The sequence below is a fragment of the Cnephaeus nilssonii genome (assembly GCF_951640355.1).
Source record: "Cnephaeus nilssonii genome assembly, chromosome: 4".
Classification (NCBI taxonomy): domain Eukaryota; kingdom Metazoa; phylum Chordata; class Mammalia; order Chiroptera; family Vespertilionidae; genus Cnephaeus; species Cnephaeus nilssonii.
In genome coordinates, this window is record NC_137075.1 from 68718319 (window position 1) to 68737753 (window position 19435).

At 39.3% G+C, this 19435-nt stretch overlaps 1 protein-coding gene across 1 annotated transcript in view; it reads right to left on the reverse strand.

The window, feature by feature from the left end:
• SOS2 (SOS Ras/Rho guanine nucleotide exchange factor 2) overlaps positions 1–19435 on the reverse strand; it is a 109956-nt gene that overhangs the window by 39014 nt on the left and 51507 nt on the right. Inside the window, exon 8 of the mRNA XM_079768413.1 lies at positions 14536–14634. Coding sequence (XP_079624539.1) covers positions 14536–14634 — 99 coding nt within the window. The remainder of the gene's footprint in view (positions 1–14535; positions 14635–19435) is intronic.

A 19435-nucleotide genomic window follows, 5' to 3' on the forward strand; every position in this document is an offset into this window, starting at 1 on the left:
CACCTGCCCTTGCCAGGCCTAAGCCTCCACTCAAGCTACAAAGTTTCAATTATAGAAGGTAAACAAATTCAAACAAATGGCGGCAGAATGGAGCTTGAGAGAGCAAGCCAGGGTTGCCGCCGGCAACAGGGGAAGCAAAGCTTTCTGCACACCCTGGCTGGGCCCACCTGCTTAAGGCAACAAAGTTTCAATTATAACCCCAACACAAATGGCTACCGGCCTTCGGAGGGAGCCCCAGGCTTGGCTCCGCTCCAGGCTACAAAGTTTCAATTGTAGAAGGAAAATAAATTCCAGATACCAGGGCCTCCGCTTGCGTTGCCAGGGGGCATGGCCCGCCTGCAAACCACCACAGGCCCCTTGCTCAGGCCGCCCCACGCCCCAAGGGAACCCCCACCTGATCCGGGACACCCTTCAGGGCAAACCAGCTGGCCCCCACCCCTGTACCAGGCCTTTATCCTATCTAATAAAAGAGTACTATGCAGATTGATCATCACTGCAACACACAATATAGCTGCCCCCATGTGGTCAAAGATCCTGCCCCCATGTGGACACAAGATGGCCACCACAGATGGCCAGCAGGAGAGGGCAGTTGGGAGACACCCGGCCTGCAAGGGAGGGCAGTTGAGAAGGACCAGGCCTGTAAGGGAGGGCAGTTGGAGGTGATCAACCCTGCAGGAGAGGGCAGTTAGGGGTAACCAGGCCGGCAGAGGAGGGAAGTTGGGGGCAAACAGGCTGGCAGCAGAGTGGCTAGGGGGTGATTAGGCTGGCAGGCAGAAGCGGTTAGGGGCAATCAGGAAGGCAGGCAGGCAAGCAGTTGGGAGCCAGCAGTCCGGGATTGTGAGAGTGATGTCCGACTGACCGTTGGGAGCCAGCAGTCCTGGATTGTGAGAGTGATGTCCGATCCCCACCGGGATCGGGCCTAAACGGTCAGTCGGACATCCCTTGAGGGGTCCCAGATTGGAGAGGGTACAGGCTGGGCTGAGGGACAACCCCCCTTCGTGCACGAATTTCGTGCACCGGGCCTCTAGTATATATATAAAAAGCCAGCGACCGGAACACCATAATGACCAGAACGACTGGTTGCTATGATGCCCACTGCGGCCAGCAAACCGGCCCGATCAGGGGGTGGGGCCGGCTGGCCAACCTCCTGCAGCCCCATCCCTAGCCGGCCCTGCCCCTGATCGCCCCTCCCACCCCAATAGGGGGCGGGCCTGCTGGCCAACCTCCCACCATCTCCTCCTCCTTCCGACAGGCCCGGTCCGATCCGCCCCAATTGGGGCCGGGCCAGCCAGACCCCACCCGTGCATGAATTCGTGCACTGGGCCTCTAGTTCTTTATAATGGCATTCTTAAGTTTTAGAGATTATGCAAAGCTTGAATATCTTTGTTATACAACATAATCAAATTGCTAACTTTAGCACTTTAATCCATCATAAACTTTTCTGAAAACAGCACCTTACAAAGGATTCTTTTTTACAACACAAAATTCAACCATTCTAGCAAATATCAAGAAAACACGAAAGTTAATCGTCTATCTTATTAATATTCTGTCTTATTAACCCTTAGAAATAAGATGTATAAATTGCAGCATTATTAATCTTAACAACTCTGGATTTATTTTACTTATCTAAAAATTTCTCGTCTTTCACTTTCAAAATGGAAGAAAATTTATTTTTAATAATTCACGTTGGATGATACTTCAATGTTTTAATTTGTTTGACATAGAATTAAAAATGGAGCATTATATAGATATAGAGAGCATATGAATACAATTGTACATTTACTCAAGAATCTGGAAAAATTATAAACATTTCTTTTAAATTTTATAAATTTAAATTTATTCCATGATCTTAAACTACCTTACCAGAACTTTTGTGATGAATATTCCTTATATTCCGAGAACTACCTGAAAACTATTCAGCAATGGTTCCCCCTCCTCAGCAAGAAACTGAATGGATATTGAGTACTAGGTCCATTACCTCTCATTTCTATGTCTTAGAAATTATTCTCTATATGGAGCACAGAGCCATCATATATTTTTAAAGATATTTGCAGAAGTATTGCTATCAAAAGATTTGCAACATAAATAATTTGAGTAATTGCCATTAGAAGTAAAACTATAATCTCTAGATTAAGAACAAAAAATTGAAAAAGATGAAGGGAAAGAGTTTTACAAAATACAAAATAACACAGGCAGTTTAAAAATAGGATCAGTACTTAATGATTCTAACTTTTAAAGATGAAAATACTACCAAGTCACTTATGCTGTTTTATTTTTTTATTACTATTTAAAAAAAATATTTTTATTGATTTCAAAGAGGAAGGGTGAGGAAGCTAGATATAGAAACATCAATAATGAGAATCATTGATCGGCTGCCTCCTGCACACCCCCTACTGGGGATTGAGCCTGCAACCCGAGCATGTGCCCTTGACTAGAATTGAACCCGGGACCTTCCAGTCCGCAGACGAATGCTCTATCCGTGAGCCAAACGAGCTAGGGCCACTTATGCTGTTTTAAAGATTTCTTACAAAAAGATTCTTCTCAGCTCCTCTCTAAAGTATTTCCTTAATAAATATAGCTATTAACAATATAAAATAGTTAATTACAGGTTTTTTTGTATTCTTACTGCTTTTATTGACTCAACCTTACAAATTATCACTAATAATGAGATTCTACCAAAATGAGAACTGACCCTAACTGGTTTGGCTCAATGGATAGAGCGTCAGACTGCAGACTGAAGGGTCCCAGATTCAATTCCAGTCAAGGGCTTGTACCTTGGTTGCAGGATCCTCTCCGACTAGGGCCCTGATCAGGGTGCATGCAGGAGGCAACAAATCAATGTGTTTCTCTCACATAGATATTTCTGTCTTTCCCTCTCTCTAAAATTCAATGGAAATATATCCTCAGGTGAGGATTTAAAAAAAAAAAAGGCAAAATAAGAACTGCTTTTCAATTTAGGTGTATCAGAACACAAATTTTCTACTTGGTTTTCTGGCTATTCAAACTCTTCCACATAAATGACCATGTCATTTCTAAATGTCCATGTAATAATGACAGCCCATAAAAAAAAAAATTGAGGCTATTAAAGCACAGAATTTTCTGGTGATATCCTATCTAATAAAAGAGCAATATGCAAATTGACCATACCTCCGCTACACCCACAAGCCACGCCCACCAGCCAATCAGGAGTGAGTATGCAAATTAACCCAACCAAGATGGCTGTGGCCAGAGAGAGAGCAGGAGGTTTGGGTTTCCCTGGCAATAGAGGAAGCCAAGCTTTCCGCATACCCTGGTGGGCCCAGGCCTCCACTCAAGGCTACAAAGTTTCAATTATAGAAGACAAATAAATCCCAATAAAAACGGCAGCAGCCACAGAGCTGGAGAGAGCAGGAGGCTTGAGTTGCCCCCGGCGATGGAGGAAGCCAAGTTTCCGCAGCCCTGGCCTGCCTTGCCTCCGCTTAAGGCTACAAAGTTTCAATTATAGAAGATAAATAAATCCCAACAAAAATGGCTGCGGCCACGGAGCAAGCAGGAGGCTTGGCTCTGTTCAAGGCTACAAACTTTCAATTATACAAGATAAATAAATCACAGATACCAGGGCCTCCTTGGGTCGCCGGGGGGGGGGCGGGGTGGCTGGCCTGTCGGACATCCCTCTCACAACCCAGGACTGCTGGCTTCCAACTGCTTGCCTGCCTGCCTGCCTTCCTGATTGCCCCTAACCACTTCTGCCTGCCAGCCTGATCACCCCCTAACCACTCCCTGCCAGCCTGATTGATGCCTAACTGCTTGCCTGCCAGCCTGCTTGCCCCTAAATGCCCTCCCCTGCAGGCCCGGTCGCCCCAACTTCCCTCCTCTGCTGGCCTGGTCACCCATAACTGCCCTCCCCTGCAGGCTTGATCGCCCCCAACTGCCCTCCCTTGCAGGCCTGGTCCCTCCCAACTGCCCTCCCCTACTGGCCTGATCGCCCACAACTGCCCTCCCTTGCAGGCCTGGTCCCACCCAACTGCCCTCCCCTGCTGGCCATCTTGTGGTGGCCATCTTGTGTCCACATGGGGGCAGTCATCTTGTGTGTTGGAGTGATGGTCAATTTACATATTATTCTTTTATTAGATAGGAGGATGAGATAGGATAGAGGCCTGGTGAATGGGTGGGGGCTGGCTGGTTTGCCCTGAAGGGTGTCCTGGATCAGGGTGGGGGTTCCCTTGGGGCATGGGAACCTGTGGTGGTTTGCAGGCCGGCCAGGTAGGATCGGGCCTAAATGGGCAGTTGGACATCCCTCGAGGGGTCCCAGATTGGAAAGAGTGCAGGATGGGCTGAGGGACACACACCCCCCGTGCACAAATTTCGTGCACCGGGCTTCTAGTAAGTATATAAAATAATGGCTCTGTTTGGTATAACCTTTTTTTTAAAAAAAATATATATTTTATTGATTTTTTACAGAGAGGAAGAGAGAGGGATAGAGAGTTAGAAACATCGATGAGAGAGAAACATCGATCAGCTGCCTCTTGCACACCCCCCACTGGGGATGTGCCCGCAACCAAGGTACATGCCCTTGACCGGAATCGAACCTGGGACCCTTGAGTCCGCAGGCCGACGCTCTATCCACTGAGCCAAACCGGCCTCGGCTGTTTGGTATAACCTTAATCCAGTGGTTGGCAAACCACAGCTTGCGAGCCACATGCGGCTCTATGGCCCCTTGAGTGTGGCTCTTCCACAAAATACCACATGCGGGCGCGCACGAACAGTGCCATTGAAGGAGTGCCCTAATTAATTTAATAACAATGTACCTACCTATATAGTTTAAGTTTAAAAAATTTGGCTCTCAAAAGAATTTTCAATCGTTGTACTGTTGATACTTGGCTCTGTTGACTAATGAGTTTGCCGACCACTGCCTTAGTCCAATAATTTGCTAAACATTCTCTTGAATGTTCTGCAGTGAGATTTAATAAACATCAGATTAATAAGTATGCAAGCTAATTCCCTATGGATATTTGAAAGAATGCATTCCTAAACATCTTACACTGACATAGCAACTACTAATTGAGATGCCTCTTTCCTATGAAGTTATCTCCCCCACCCCTTACATTTTTTTCTTTTGAAATAATATCAAATTTATAGAAAAATTGTAAAAATAAAACAAATTACTCCTAATACTGTCACCATTTTGCCAATATGCTTCATCTCATTCTGTGTATAAGTGAATGTGCACCATTTTCTCTCCTGAGAGTAATCTACATATATAAAAGCCTAAGCCAGTGATGGCGAACCTATGACACGCGTGTCAGCACTGACACGCGTAGCCATTTCTGATGACATTTGCGGGCGCGCACGAACATTTGCGGGTGCGCGCCGAGGATGAAACATTTGCGAAATAATGTTTTTTCCTCAAAGTGACACACTACCCGAGTTATGCTCAGTTTTCTGGCGAAGTTTGACACACCAAGCTCAAAAGGTTGTCCATCACTGGCCTAAGCAATCAAACAACCGAATGACCATTCGACCAGTTGCTATGATGCACACTGATCACCAGGGGGAAGATGCTCAATGCAGGAGCTGCCCCCTGGTGGTCAGTGTGCTCCAACAGTGGGAGTGCTGCTCAGCTGACCCACCCGTCCAGGCGGCCCACCAGCCTGGTGGCAGCCACTCACTCCCTCAGTTCTGCAGGTCCAATCTCTGGAGAATGGGCCAGGCACCGACGGACCAGTACCACCGGCATGATCACGACAGCGCCGCTGGCTTCCTGGAAGTCGGCCTCGGGCACCACGGTCACTTCCCCTCCCTCCCTAGACACTCAGCAATGAAAAAACGATATAAAAGCGGCCGCCAGGTGGCTCCCAACAACCTGTGCGAACGTCAGCAGGACGGATCCAGATCCCATGCCAGCAAGGGTGTCTCACTGCCCGCTCAGAGGGCCAATCGTGTCCCAGATGCCCACCACCCCCAGGATGGGCGCCAGATGCAGGGCTCACTGCTGGCGAACGCTACCTCTCCCAACCAGGACTGGGCGCGAGCCCATGGCAGACGCAGGGGGGCCAGGATGAGCAGGAGCTGCAGGCAGGAGTGGCAGGCGGCGCTGGACTGCCAGTTTCGGCCCAATCCCCGCAGACCACGAATTCGTGCAACAGGCATCTAGTCCTATATAATCCTATATAATAAAGAGCTAATATACTAATTAGACCGAACAGCAGAACGACCTTCCAGACGAATCCAGGGCTGTGAGGGCCAGCTGAGGCTGCGAGGGTTGAGCCCCTTGCACAAATTTTGTGCAACTGTTTGACCATTTGACTGGTAGCTGTGACATGCACTGACCACCAGGGGGCAGATGCTCAACACACAGGCATGGAAACATGGAACAGACTGATGAATCTCAGATGGGAGGGAGGAGGGCAGGAAGAGATTAACCAAAGATCTTATATGCATACAAGAGGCCCGATGCACAGATTCATGCACTGGTGGGGTACCTCAGCCTGGCCTGTGGGGATCGGGCCAAAACCGGCAGTCCGACATCCCCTGAGGGGTCCCAGATTGTGAGAGGGTGAAGGCCAGGCCGAGGGACCCCACCGGTGCATGGGCCTCTAGTTTGTGACAATATTCTTTTAGTTCCTTGCTGAGGAAAAGGAACCATAGCTGAATGGTTCTAAGATTGTTTTTGGAATATATGGAAAATTCAAAAGTATCAACAATTACTCTCAAATAGTATCATTCTTTTTTACTCCTTTAGTGTTTCAGTGGTATGTCTTAGAAGAAAAATATTCTGTCACAATATAATGACCAACTTCTGGAAATTTAACACTGGTAAAGATCTATTATCTAATACCCAGCACATGTCCAGTTTTGTCAATGTCCTAATCCTGTATGTTAGGGTAATTTTCCCCCAATATAGGACCTAGTTAGTGCTGCACTTAGCTGTCATGTTGCTAATGTCTTTTTTAATCTGCAACAGTTCCTCAGCATTTGTCTTTCATGGCCTCCCCGAATAAATCTCTCTCTCTCTCTCTCTCTCTCTCTCTCACACACACACACACACACACACACAAATCTATAAAAACCCTATATATCCAACACCCATATAATTTTTTTTCTAACTTCCCTAGACATAGTCAGTTACTCCTGCTTCAGTGTTCCCATAGTACTACTTATATTAGATACTTATATTGTAACTAGAGGCCTGGTGCATGACATTCGTGCACTGGGGTGGGGGCTCCTTCAGCCCAGCCTGCACACTCTTGCAGTCCGGAACCCCTCGCTCCTTACCACCCACCTGCAGCGGAGGCGGGAGAGGCTGCCACCACCACTGCTGTGCTCCCCTGCCACTTCTTGCTGAGTGGTGCTCCCCCTGTGGGAGTGCACTGACTACCAGGGGGCAGCTTCTGCATTGAGCATCTTCCCCCTGGTGGTCAGTGTGCATCACAGCACCGCTCGTTCTGTCATTCAGTCTATTTGCATATTAGGGTCTTATTATATAGGATTCTTTGTTTGATAGTCATCTTCTTCACTAAACTATGACATCATTAAACATGGGGATATGTTTTGCTCATTTTTTTACAGTATCTGCAAATGGTAGGTACTCAATAAGGTAATTGGAATGAATGACTAATGTATAAATACTTATAATTTTAAATGTTTAGACAAATGACAACCATGAACATTTACTGAGCTCTTATTCTATGCATGTTCTTTTATGCATTAGCTTATTTAATTTTTGTTACAACTCTATAAGGTAGGTATTATTATTATTATTATACACATTACAAATGATGAAAGTGAAGCACAGCATGGTTAAGTAATTCACCCAAGACGAGTAGAAGAGTCTGTATTCAAACCTGGGAACAAAATTCAGGGCCCATTTTTGCCATTACTACACTGCCTCTCTACAGTAACACCAGATACAATTATGCAAAGTACTGGCCTATGCCTAAGCCTGGTGACCATACAAACTGGATAATTAATAGTTTAAGAAATAAAATGAAGTTAAGTGTGCTTTGGAAAAGAGGTCAAAGAGATTAATGCCCTTGCAATATGTGCTTAAGTAATAAAGTGAACTTTTATTAATTTGTAATATCTTATGAACTTGGCTAAAGAATATACTCCTTGTTTAACTGACAACCATTATTCTCCTCAGTTATCTATAAGTATATCTTGTCCAAGATTTTGCACTTCAAGTTTTTCTTAACTCTATAAGACTTCACTTAAATACTTAGCATGTTTCTCTAAATTCCTCAAAAATGTTATATCTACTATACATATCTGTGTGCCTAAAGCAAGGGAAATTTTAATAAGTTATAATCTGTCTCTAATTCATTGTGGATATATATGTGATCAATTCTTTTTTTTTTTTTGGTAACAATAAACTTCTCTCTAGATTTTCATAAAAATAGAATTTAAGTAATTTGGTGGGAAATTCAACTCATTCGAATATTACTTTTCTTTGTGTTTTAAAAAATGCATATCTTTCTTCAGATGTCTTTGAGTGATGTGTCAGTACTGAAAAAGTAAATATTATGTAGTAAAATAATCTTCATAATCTTTTTCAAGAGCCAGAACATTTCCTTTAATAACATTATCTCAAGCTCTTGATTTTATGAATACACTTACTCAAATATAAATACACAGGAACACAAAGACAGTGACAAAGCAAATATTACCTGTTAACAATTAGTAAATCTAGGTGAAGGGAGCTCACACTATACTATTTTTGTAACTTTTCTCTATGTTTTTCAAAGTAAAAGGTAAAAGAGTACTACCTAAAAATTCAATTATCTCATATTTGAAATACTGGCTTGTCTTTCCCAATGAACCTCATTAAAGTTATTAGTACTACGTTTTCCTGTTAAGCTTTAAACTAAAGTAGGATAGATTAAGTTCTCTTGAGAGGAGAATTTTTATTCTTTCCATTACTAAAATTCCAAGGAATGACCAGAGAGTTAGAGAGCAAAAGGATGTTATGTGTCCTTGGAATAAATCAATTCTGAAATGACAGAGTAGATGTTTTCTTAATAACAGAAGGATAAACATAAATGTTTCCTTAGAATATAAGAAGTATATTATAAAGTTACTTATAAATCAAGAAATAAATTGTTTTTTCTTTTTCCTTTTACATAAAAATGGAAATATATGTTAAGAAAAAAATCTAAAATTTATCTGAGAAAAAACAGAAAATGAAAGTAGTTCATGATTAACCCCAAAGATGTTCAAATGAAAAGAACAAAAAGAATATATTATCTATAAAATACACTTTAAAGAATTGATATTAATAAGAATAATCCAATAATGTACTCTAAAATAATTTCAGGCAATCTATAAATGATGTCCTATCAGTTTTCATTATAATTGTTTTTCTATTTGCTTATCATAAATTCTGATTCTGGGAAGTAAAACTTGAATAATACTTAAATGCTACCTCAACACATAAATCTTCCTTGCTATGTGTCTGAAGCACATACTGCAAATTAAAACTGCTCCGGATTGTATTTACTATTCCCAAAGGAATGTGAAAGCCTTAAGTCACACTGGTCCAACCTTTTTTCTTATGGTTATCATCCAAAATGAGCATACCATGAAATGAAATTTCTTTTGGATGAGAACTTGAGCCCAAACAATATCACAAAAAGGCAATCTACAGAACAGGAGAAAATATTTAGAAATGATATATCTCATAAGGTATTAATATCTAAAATATGTAAAGAACTCCTAAAACAAAATATAAACAACCCATTAAAAAATGGGCAAAGGACTTGAATAAAAGAAGATATACAAATAACCAATAAGCACATAAAAATATGCTCACTATCACTAATATTTAGAGAAATGCAAATCAAAACCACAATGAAATACCACCTCATACCCATTAGGATGGCTACTATAAAAAAATAAAAACACAGAAAATAACAAGTGTTGGCAGGGATGTGGAGAAATTGGCACCCTGCACATTGTTGGTAGAGATGTAAAATGGTATAGCTGCTATGGAATACGGTACAATGTTTCCTCAAAAAATTAAAAACTACAATTACCAGATGATTCAGCAATTTCACTTCTGGGTATATATCCAAAAGAATTAAAAGCAGTCTTGAGGAAATATTTATATATCCATATTCATAGCAGCGTTATTTACAACAGCCAAAAAGTAGAAGCAACCCAAGTGTAAAATGACACTGGTTGCATTAACAATATTCTTAACACCACTGGACTGTACACTTAAAACAGGTAAGATAGTAAGTTTCATGTTATGTAGTTTTATCACAATTAAAAATAAATAAAATGCTATATAAAACCAACACTAGTCAGAACAGATACAAAAATAACTTTTCATCTGTCCATGTGATAATTCACTTAGCCTGTGTCTAGAATTAGTCCTTACTTCAGGGTTTTTCAAACTGCATGTTGTAATCCATTAATGCATCACAATAATTTTTTTTAAAAGTGGAAGAGAATATGTCAGAGTACACTGCATAAAACTTTGTGTGTGTGTGTGTGTGTGTGTGTATACAGTCATAATATTAAATGTAGTTCTTACTATGGATCATTCCCACTGTATAACATACAGGGTGATTCCCACAGGACAATAAATGCCAGTAATAAGTGGGCCACTTTCTAATTAATTATATGCTTACCATGAATCAGTAAATGTTCCCAAATATGTTTATGCCAGTTTTGCTTATGTTGTAATTATGTAATTTGATTACACATTTTATAAGTCAAAGAAATATATGTATAAAAATGATATTTATATGAAAACTCAGTCAAATAATTTTTAAGGCAAGTCCCTTTAAAAAGGTATAGGGACAACAAATGTAAAAGATTTGTAAGAATTACAAAAACATAGATTTCTGCACTAAGATTGCTTTACAAGCACCTTCAAGTTCATGTTTCATCTACAAGAAAAGGGAAATAGAAATCAGAGAAGATAATTTTTGTGACTTAAATCAGAAAGATTCATATTCAAAGAAAATATTTTACCCTAAGTTAACAGATTAGCATATCCTTCCTATATAATAAAAGCCTAATATGCAAATTGTCCCCTCGGCCAGGAGTTGGACCAGGGGGCGGGGCTGGCCGGCCAAGGAACCCTCCCCCCCGCCAGTCCTGCCCCCAATCAGCCCCCCTTACCCTGATCGGGGCAGGCCGACAGCCAACCTCCTGGGTCCTCCGTCCAGCCAGCCCGGCCCAATCGGCCCCAATCAGGGTGGGCCGGCCAGACCCCACTCGTGCATGAAGTCATGCACTGGGCCTCTAGCAAATACATAAGTATATGTAAGATTTCATTTTAAGATTCTTAGCTTTATTTTAATTAACCAACCAATTACTAATCCCAATCACAATAGCTAAGAACACTTGGAATCCAGTGATTAATTGGTGGTATATGTAGATATGGCCTCAGGATGAGTAAGGCCATCGTAGTTAATATCCTGATCTTAGGTGTAGATCTCAGGGACTTTAAAAACTAAACATCCAGATGAGAAAAAAAGAGAAAAAAACACACCTTCAATTATAGAGTCAAACCAGCGTTTTTAAATGTTGGCCAATATTAGAAGGCAATTATAACACTAATGACAGGACTTACAATTAGATATGAGCATTACCTAAAATGTTTTAGACTCCAAATACACATCTGGGGCTGCCAATGTATTATTCATATGAAGCCTGTAATCTTTCTTTTATGAGTTCTTTATGGATCCATTAGTCTCCATGGAGATATACACAATCAAGCTGCTCATCTATTTGTGCACAAAAGCTAGTGAACTCCAGCATCACACATTATGGGTTATAAGATTGCATAAAAAAGAATTCTTGAGGTAGGCATTCATTACAAATCATCAAATGGATACCTTGACTAGATGCCTACAAAATATAGAGTTATTCTGGTTTTTATTTTAATATTATTACTAATGAGTTAGAGTAAGTCTGAACAGGTTCTTTAAGCCAACAACCTGGTATCCCAAAGGAGAGGTACAAAATGCTGAAGCAGAAGGATACCTTACTTAAAAAAGAGCAATAAAAAAGTTGGGAATAAAATTTTACTGAGCAAGATATGTTGAAATTACAATTGAAAAAGGAAATAATCTGAAAGTAGGCAAAAGTCCTTAGATGTTAGCTGTAGTTAATAAAGATCAGTAGCTATGAGGTAGAAAAATGAGAATGGAGAGTCTAAAAAAAAATCTCCATCTCTCCATATGCCCTTTTGGTATCTTAAATATCAAGAGAAAGTGCAAATGGAACCTGAAGTGGAAAAAAGAACACTCGAATTCTGATGCCTGTCCAAAGGCAGCAGATACTCTTTTATAACTAGGCAGTAGTGCTTTAAGGCTCAAAGAATGAATAATAGAGGGAAATCACCCCATCACTCATCAGTGAAATTATAACCCTTAGGATAAATATAGAGTACATTCAGGTTAATTAATGCATAGCAACAAGGACAAATAAAATCATGGAATACAAAGGCAAGGAAGATATTCAAAATGGCGAAAGACTTAACTCCACAAAAGATTATCCAAGAGACCAATGAACATATTATACACACATTCACTAATAATAAAAGAAATACATATTAAAACCATCAGAGACTATTATAAATACACCAGATGACAAAAATTTTAAAGTATGAAAATATGCATAAAGAAAGATATCTCATGCATTCTGGAAGGAGTGAAAACTGTACAACCCACTTTGGAAAGCTGCTTGGCATTATCTATTAAATCTGAAAACATGTACACCCTAAAATCAAGCAATTCCATTCCTAAGTACATACTCTAGAGAAATAAAATGCATGCACACGTGTTACCAAGAGATACATAAGAGAATGTCCATAGCAAGTGTTATCAGTAATAGCAAAACAATCAGAAAAGAATAAACAAATCATTGTTTATTCAAACTGGAAAAAAAATAAACTATAACAACATATAAGAACATCAATAAATATAACTTTGAGAGAAGATATAACACAGAAAATATATACAATTTGATCTAATTTATATAAAATTCAGAAACAGGCTGTATATATATATATTATACTAGTGGCCCCGTGCACGAAATTCGTGCACATTAAAAGAGAATTAATTAGAGGAAATATTTTAATATTGCTCTTTGCCCTTTCTCTATAATAGAAGTGTCAGAGATGAAAGAAAATTAGTAAAATGTATATGAAAATCTCCCTTCTGTCACAGTCTGGGGCATGCTGAGGGACTCAAGGTCAAGTCACCGCCCACCCATGAGAGACCCAGACCTGGCCGGCCCCACCCCTGTCAAACCCCGCAGGGCAGGGGGACACGGCCTCAGGTCCCCCGGCCCGGCCTCAGGTGGCCATTTGCATATTAGCTCTTTATTATATAGGATTAGTGATATATACATAGATGTTTTAAACTGGAAACAAAAGCAAGGAAGTGGTTTAGGTAGTGGTTTAGCTCTGGTGTGTTTACACATTATATTTATTAATTATGTAACACACTTATGTTTACGTTTTATTACATACTTTTCTGATAAGTTTGTAATGTACCATAATAAAGTTTACATTGCTTATTAGAACCTTTAAGAATTCAATATATTTTTATGTTTACTGATCTTTGGAAAGAGTTCAAGTTTACCATAATTCTTTTTTAAATATTGCTTGAGTCCTAGCTAAAAGAGGAAGAATATTACACTGCATGAAAAAATATGTCAACTTCAAAAGTGCTTTTCTTAATAAGTTAAAGCAAGATGAAAATTTAGAACAATGTTATATATAAACGTTATTACTTATTTAAAATAAAAGTTAAGCCCAGCCAGTGTGGCTCAGCAGTTGAGCATGGACCTATAAACCAGGAGGTCACAGTTCGATTCCCAGTCAGGGCATATGCCCAGGGAGCAGGCTCAATCCCCAGTAGTGGGGGTGCAGGAGGCAACCAATCAATAATGTTTCTCTCATCATTTATGTTTCTAACTCTCTCTCCTTCCCCCTTCCCCTTTCCTCTCTGAATTCAATAAAAATATATTTTTAAAAATATAAAAGTTAAACCACTGTTGCTGTCTGCCTCCAAAAATTAATTTTAAAAAGGAAACTCTTGCCCAGCCAGTGTAGCTCAGTTGATTGAGTGTTGACCCATGAACCAAGATGTCACTGGTTCGATTTCCAGTCAGGGCACATGACCGGGTTTCAGGTTTGGTCCCTAGTAGGGATGTGCAGGAGGCAACCAATCAATGTTTCTCTCATCATTGATGTTTCTAACTTTCTCTCCCTCGCCCTTTCTCTCTCTCTAAAAAAAAAAAATCAATAAAAACATTAACTTAAAAAAAAAGTAAACTTTTTATAACATTAGTACTTTGAGAGTCTATATTATGAAATGACAGATAAAGATACATTTTTCTGTCTCTACCCACCACATGGAAATGATATGAAGATAAGAAATACAAGCTTTTCTTCATGGTCTTTAAAAAGAAGGTAAACATTTAAGATAATTTATTTTTATGAATAAAAAGTATTTTAAAATAACCTGATCAGATCAAAAACTAGTTTTTAAGCCTCATAAATGCCAGTACTTTTGGTTCAGAAAGCTTTCATCTTACCTTTAATAATTCAAAATAGTGCCAACAGTGATACACAGGCACTAGCATAAGGCGTGGAAGGACATAACGAACTGCCTCTCTAAAACCATCAGCAATGGACTGCAAAGCAAAAAGATATAATATTATACTGCTGATATCAAGGATATATAACAGCAGTGCCAAACAGAAATAGCTTTTAAAATTACAAGAAACAGACTTATCAAAACTATAATGAAAAACATGTTCTTTATTAAAATTGAAAGAGCTGTCGATTAAGTTTTTTTCTCCTTAAAGTTGTTAAATACTTAAATTTCTTCATCTCTTACATGGCTAAAATAACTTTCACTATAGTCCTCTAAGCTTTTCTTTAAAACATTAGGGCTCCACATACTCTACAGGAATTTTGAAAAGTGATGAACTTTTTCTCACATTTTTATGTCACCATTTGAAATGCTTTAAATGTGATAGTTACAAAGACTATTTCTGGGGGAGATGTTATATATATATATTGTAAATATGATTTAAATACATTTCACCAAACAATGATTTAAACATTTCAGATTTAGCTCATTTAATTTATGAAAAATGTCTGTCATTATCACTTAATTGACAGAGCCAATCTTCACTGTCAAAATAAACAGTCAGATCAGACTCTTTTTCTGCAAAAACTCTGACTTCATTCTTAAATTCAAATACACATGTTAATGTCACATTCTTAAGTATGGGAAGCAATTAGAAGAACCTAACATCCAGGTATGAGAACTTTAACTTTACAAAAGTCTCCATCTTCTTTCTCCCATTGTCCAATGAATGGTGAAGTAAAAAAGAAGTTAAACCACTGTTGCTGTCTGCCTTCAAAAATTAACATTAAAAAGTAAACTCTTGCTCAGCCAGTGTAACTCAGTTGGTTTTTTAAAAAGTTAATATTCACCCTGTTAAAACCATCTCATTTCTTAATTCTTAGATAGATATGACAAGACATAGGTAGCCTTGACATGCCATTTCAACTACCAAGAGTTTTTAACAATCAAAAAAGTTCTCTTGGAAATCTTTGCTTTGCACTCAATGAACTTGTGACATTGTGATTTATAAGATATCTCATCTACATCACAGTTCCAGGCTCCTCAAACCCTAGGAATTTTCTAAGTTTAGAGAGTGAAAAAAAGTACAAAAAAGGTGCCTTTTGTTATGTTAATGATGACTTTTAGACTAGGGCCTGGTTGCCAGGAGAACCAACCCTGTGATTAGAGGTTTGGAATTATCAGCCCCACTACCAGGCCTGATTTAGGGGAGGGAAGAGGGGCTAGAGATTGAGTTCAATTTCCAGTGGCCACTAACACTGTCAATCTAGAACACCTAATGAAGCATCCATATAAACCCAGGAGGGGAGTTCATTGGTCTTTTTGGAGAACTTCCATGTTGGGGAACCAGAATGTTTCCATGTGCCACTATGCTGAGGCCCCAAGTTCCATGGGAAAAAGCTTGTTTGTTGGGAACCTCACCCCTATGCTATCTGTTCATCTGGCTGATGCCTCATACCCCTTAATATCATTTTCCTTTGATATACTTTCATAATAAACCACTCATCTAGTAAGTAAAATGTTTCTCTGAGCTAGTTTAGCATATTGAACCCAAGGAGGGAGTCATTGGAACCCCAATTTAGCCAGTTGGTCAGATAAAGAGCCAAGGCTTGCTGCTGGCATCTGAAGAGAAAGAGAGAGAGAGAGAGAGAGAGAGAGAGAGAGAGAGAGAGAGAGAGAGAGAGAATGTGTGTGTGTAGCTGGAGAGACCAATATTGCATGATTGAAGCCTTAAACTGTGGAATCTGGTCCTATCTCCAGTAGTGTGAGAACTGATTTGAATTCTTGCTGGTATCTGAGAATTGTTTGTTGGTGGGGGGGAACCACCCCCTACTTTGGAATTGGGTCTAGAGACTCCATTCAGAATTCTGTATCAGGAGAAATACATTTTTTTCCTGACTGGTGCCCTGGAAGTTTTTACACCTTGGATCAATGCATAATGGGAAATTCAATATGGTTATAGGTAATGGGTAAGAGAAACTGGAAAACAGAATGCAAAAACACAAACAAGGTGGCAGGCAGACTAGAAACTGATTCCCTCAAGTTATCTGTGCTCGTATATGGCCTGAAATATCTTAGTGTATAGCTAGGGTTACATATATCTCAGTTTTAAAAACTAATAGTCTGGCCTGGCTGGTGTGGCTCAGTGGTTGAGCATCTATCTATGAACCAGGAGGTCACTGTTCGATTCCTGGTTGGGGCACATGCCTGGGTTGCAGGCTCCACCCCCAGTGTGGGGTTTGCAGGAGGCATCCTATCAATGCTTCTCTCTCATCATTGATGTTTCTATCTTTCTCTCCCTCTCCCTTCCTCTCTGAAATAAATAAAAACATGTATTTTTTAAAAGAAAACTAATAGTCTGTAGAATACATGATTTTCTAAAATACATAAGGGATTTTTGAAAGTCAGTCATGTTGATTTTAAACATCATTATGCATGATTTATTTAAATTGGTATTTCTCTTCAGAGAAATATAATATGAAGAATCCATATGTTACCTTTAAAATATATCCTCATAGATGAACACTCCCATAATTCTCACATATTAACTGAAATTAAATTATAATTTGTTCAATAGACTTGGCAACTGTTAGTTGGGTCAAAGCTCATATTTTTAAGGTGTGCTATACAAATTCTAAAAATTTATTTATTTATATTCTTTTTAAAATATATATATTTTATTGATTTTTTACAGAGAGGAAGGAAGAGGGAGAGAGAGTTAGAAACATCGATGAGAGAGAAACATCGATCAGCTGCCTCCTGCACACTCCCTACTGGGTATGTGCTCGCAACCAAGGTACATGCCCTTCACCGGAATTGAACCTGGGACCCTTGAGTTCGCAGGCCAACGCTCTATCCACTGAGCCAAACCAGTTAGGGCTATTTATATTCTTTATTACTGAAATTATTACATATGTCCCCTTTTCCTCCATTGTCCTCTCCCAGCCTGTTTCCCCCTTCCTCCCCGTCTATGTCTATTGGTTATGCTTATATGCATACAAGTTCTTTGGTTGATCTCTTCTTCCCACCCAATCCTGCCCCCCCCCCCCAAAAAAAATAAACTTTTTAATAATTTTTTTAAATGAAGCATTACTTTAGCTTTTTAAAGTTAATACAGTACAAGTGAGTTTGGCCTGCAAAGGGGTTTTATCTAACTCATTCAACTTCACTGATTATCTGGGGCAATAGCTTAAATAATTGCACCCTAGATATCAAATCATACAGTAAGAATTAGTAATAACATAGGGATAAAACAAGAAATGTGAGTGCTTTAAATGAATATGCAAATAGCTTATTGGCAGATTGTCCAATTTAACAATTGTTTACTTTATGGTTTATATCTACATATAAGAGTAACTTTAAAAAATGATTCCTTCATTGAAATAAATTTTGAGAATTAATTTTTATTCCACATTGACAAGTTTTTGAATAGACGTAGAATACCTGGTGTACCGGTTAATAATGCGGATTTTGTAATCAACGAAAACACGATAATTTCAAGAGAAACATCAAAAGTGCTTTATTCAAAGTAATGTCCATCGCTAGCTACACATTCCCCCATCTTTCAGGTAATTTGTGGATACCATCCCAATAGAACTTTGCTTGTTTTGAGGCAAACCATTCAGAGACCCAATTTTCCACTTCTTCGTACATTTTGAAGTGATGCTCAGAAAGTACGTGTGCCATCGATCAGAACAAGTGGTAATCTGAAGGAGCAAGGTCTGGTGAATACAGTGGGTGGGTTAATACTTCCCAGGCACGATCTTTTAATGTGTCTTTAACTGGTTTTGAAGTGTGTGATGGTGCGTTATGAAGCAAAATTACTTTGCCGTGTCTTCTGGCCATTCTGGTCATTTTACGATCAAAGCATGTTTCAAATTGATTATTTGTTGTCAGTAGTGATCAGTATTAACAGTTTCATCTGGTTTTAGAAGCTCATAATACACCACACCTTCCAGATCCCACCAAACTCAGAGCATTGTCTTCTTTCTGAAGCTATTTGGCCTTGCAGTCGATGTTGATGGTTGACCTGGATCAACCCATGATTTTGTGCGTTTGGGATTCTCAAAATAAATCCACTTTTCATTGCCAATCACAATTCAATGCAAAAAAGACTTTCTGCCGTTGAAGCAACATTTTACTGATGACTTTTCGGTTTTCCATTTGTCTTTCATTCAGTTGATGTGGGACCCATTTTCCTTCCTTTAAAATCTGTCCCATTGCTTGTAAACAATTGGAAATTGTTTGCTGAGCAACGTTTAATCTTTCTGCAAGTTGTTTTTGAGTTTGACACGCATATTCATCCAATAAAGCTTGTAATTGTTGGTCTTCAAACTTTTTTGGTTGACCTGGACGTTCTTTGTCTTTCACATCGAAATCATCACTTTTAAAGCATTTAAACCAGCGTTCACAAGTATCTTGAGATGGAGCATGTTCACCATAAGCTTCCCATAAGCTTCAGCAGCACTTTTCTTCAAAATAAAGTAATGAATTAAAACTTCCCACGAATGCTCTTTTTTTGGCACGAAATTCGACATTTTTAAGTATAAAAATATCTATGATGTTAACACCTTCAGCAAATTTGACATATGAAGTTTTGAAGCATACATATCAAATCACATATATAACAACATATGTGTAACTCCATCTACTGACAAAAATCCGCATTATTAACTGGTACAGCTGGTAATGGGCATTCACAGTAAACAAGGCAAGAAAAAGATGGTAAATGAACATTTATATATTTGAAGTGCCCATGGGATGTCTAAGTGAATTAAGGCAGCTGGTTATATAAAGTGTACAAACACTGCTCAAAATGGAATTATGGCTTAAAAATACAA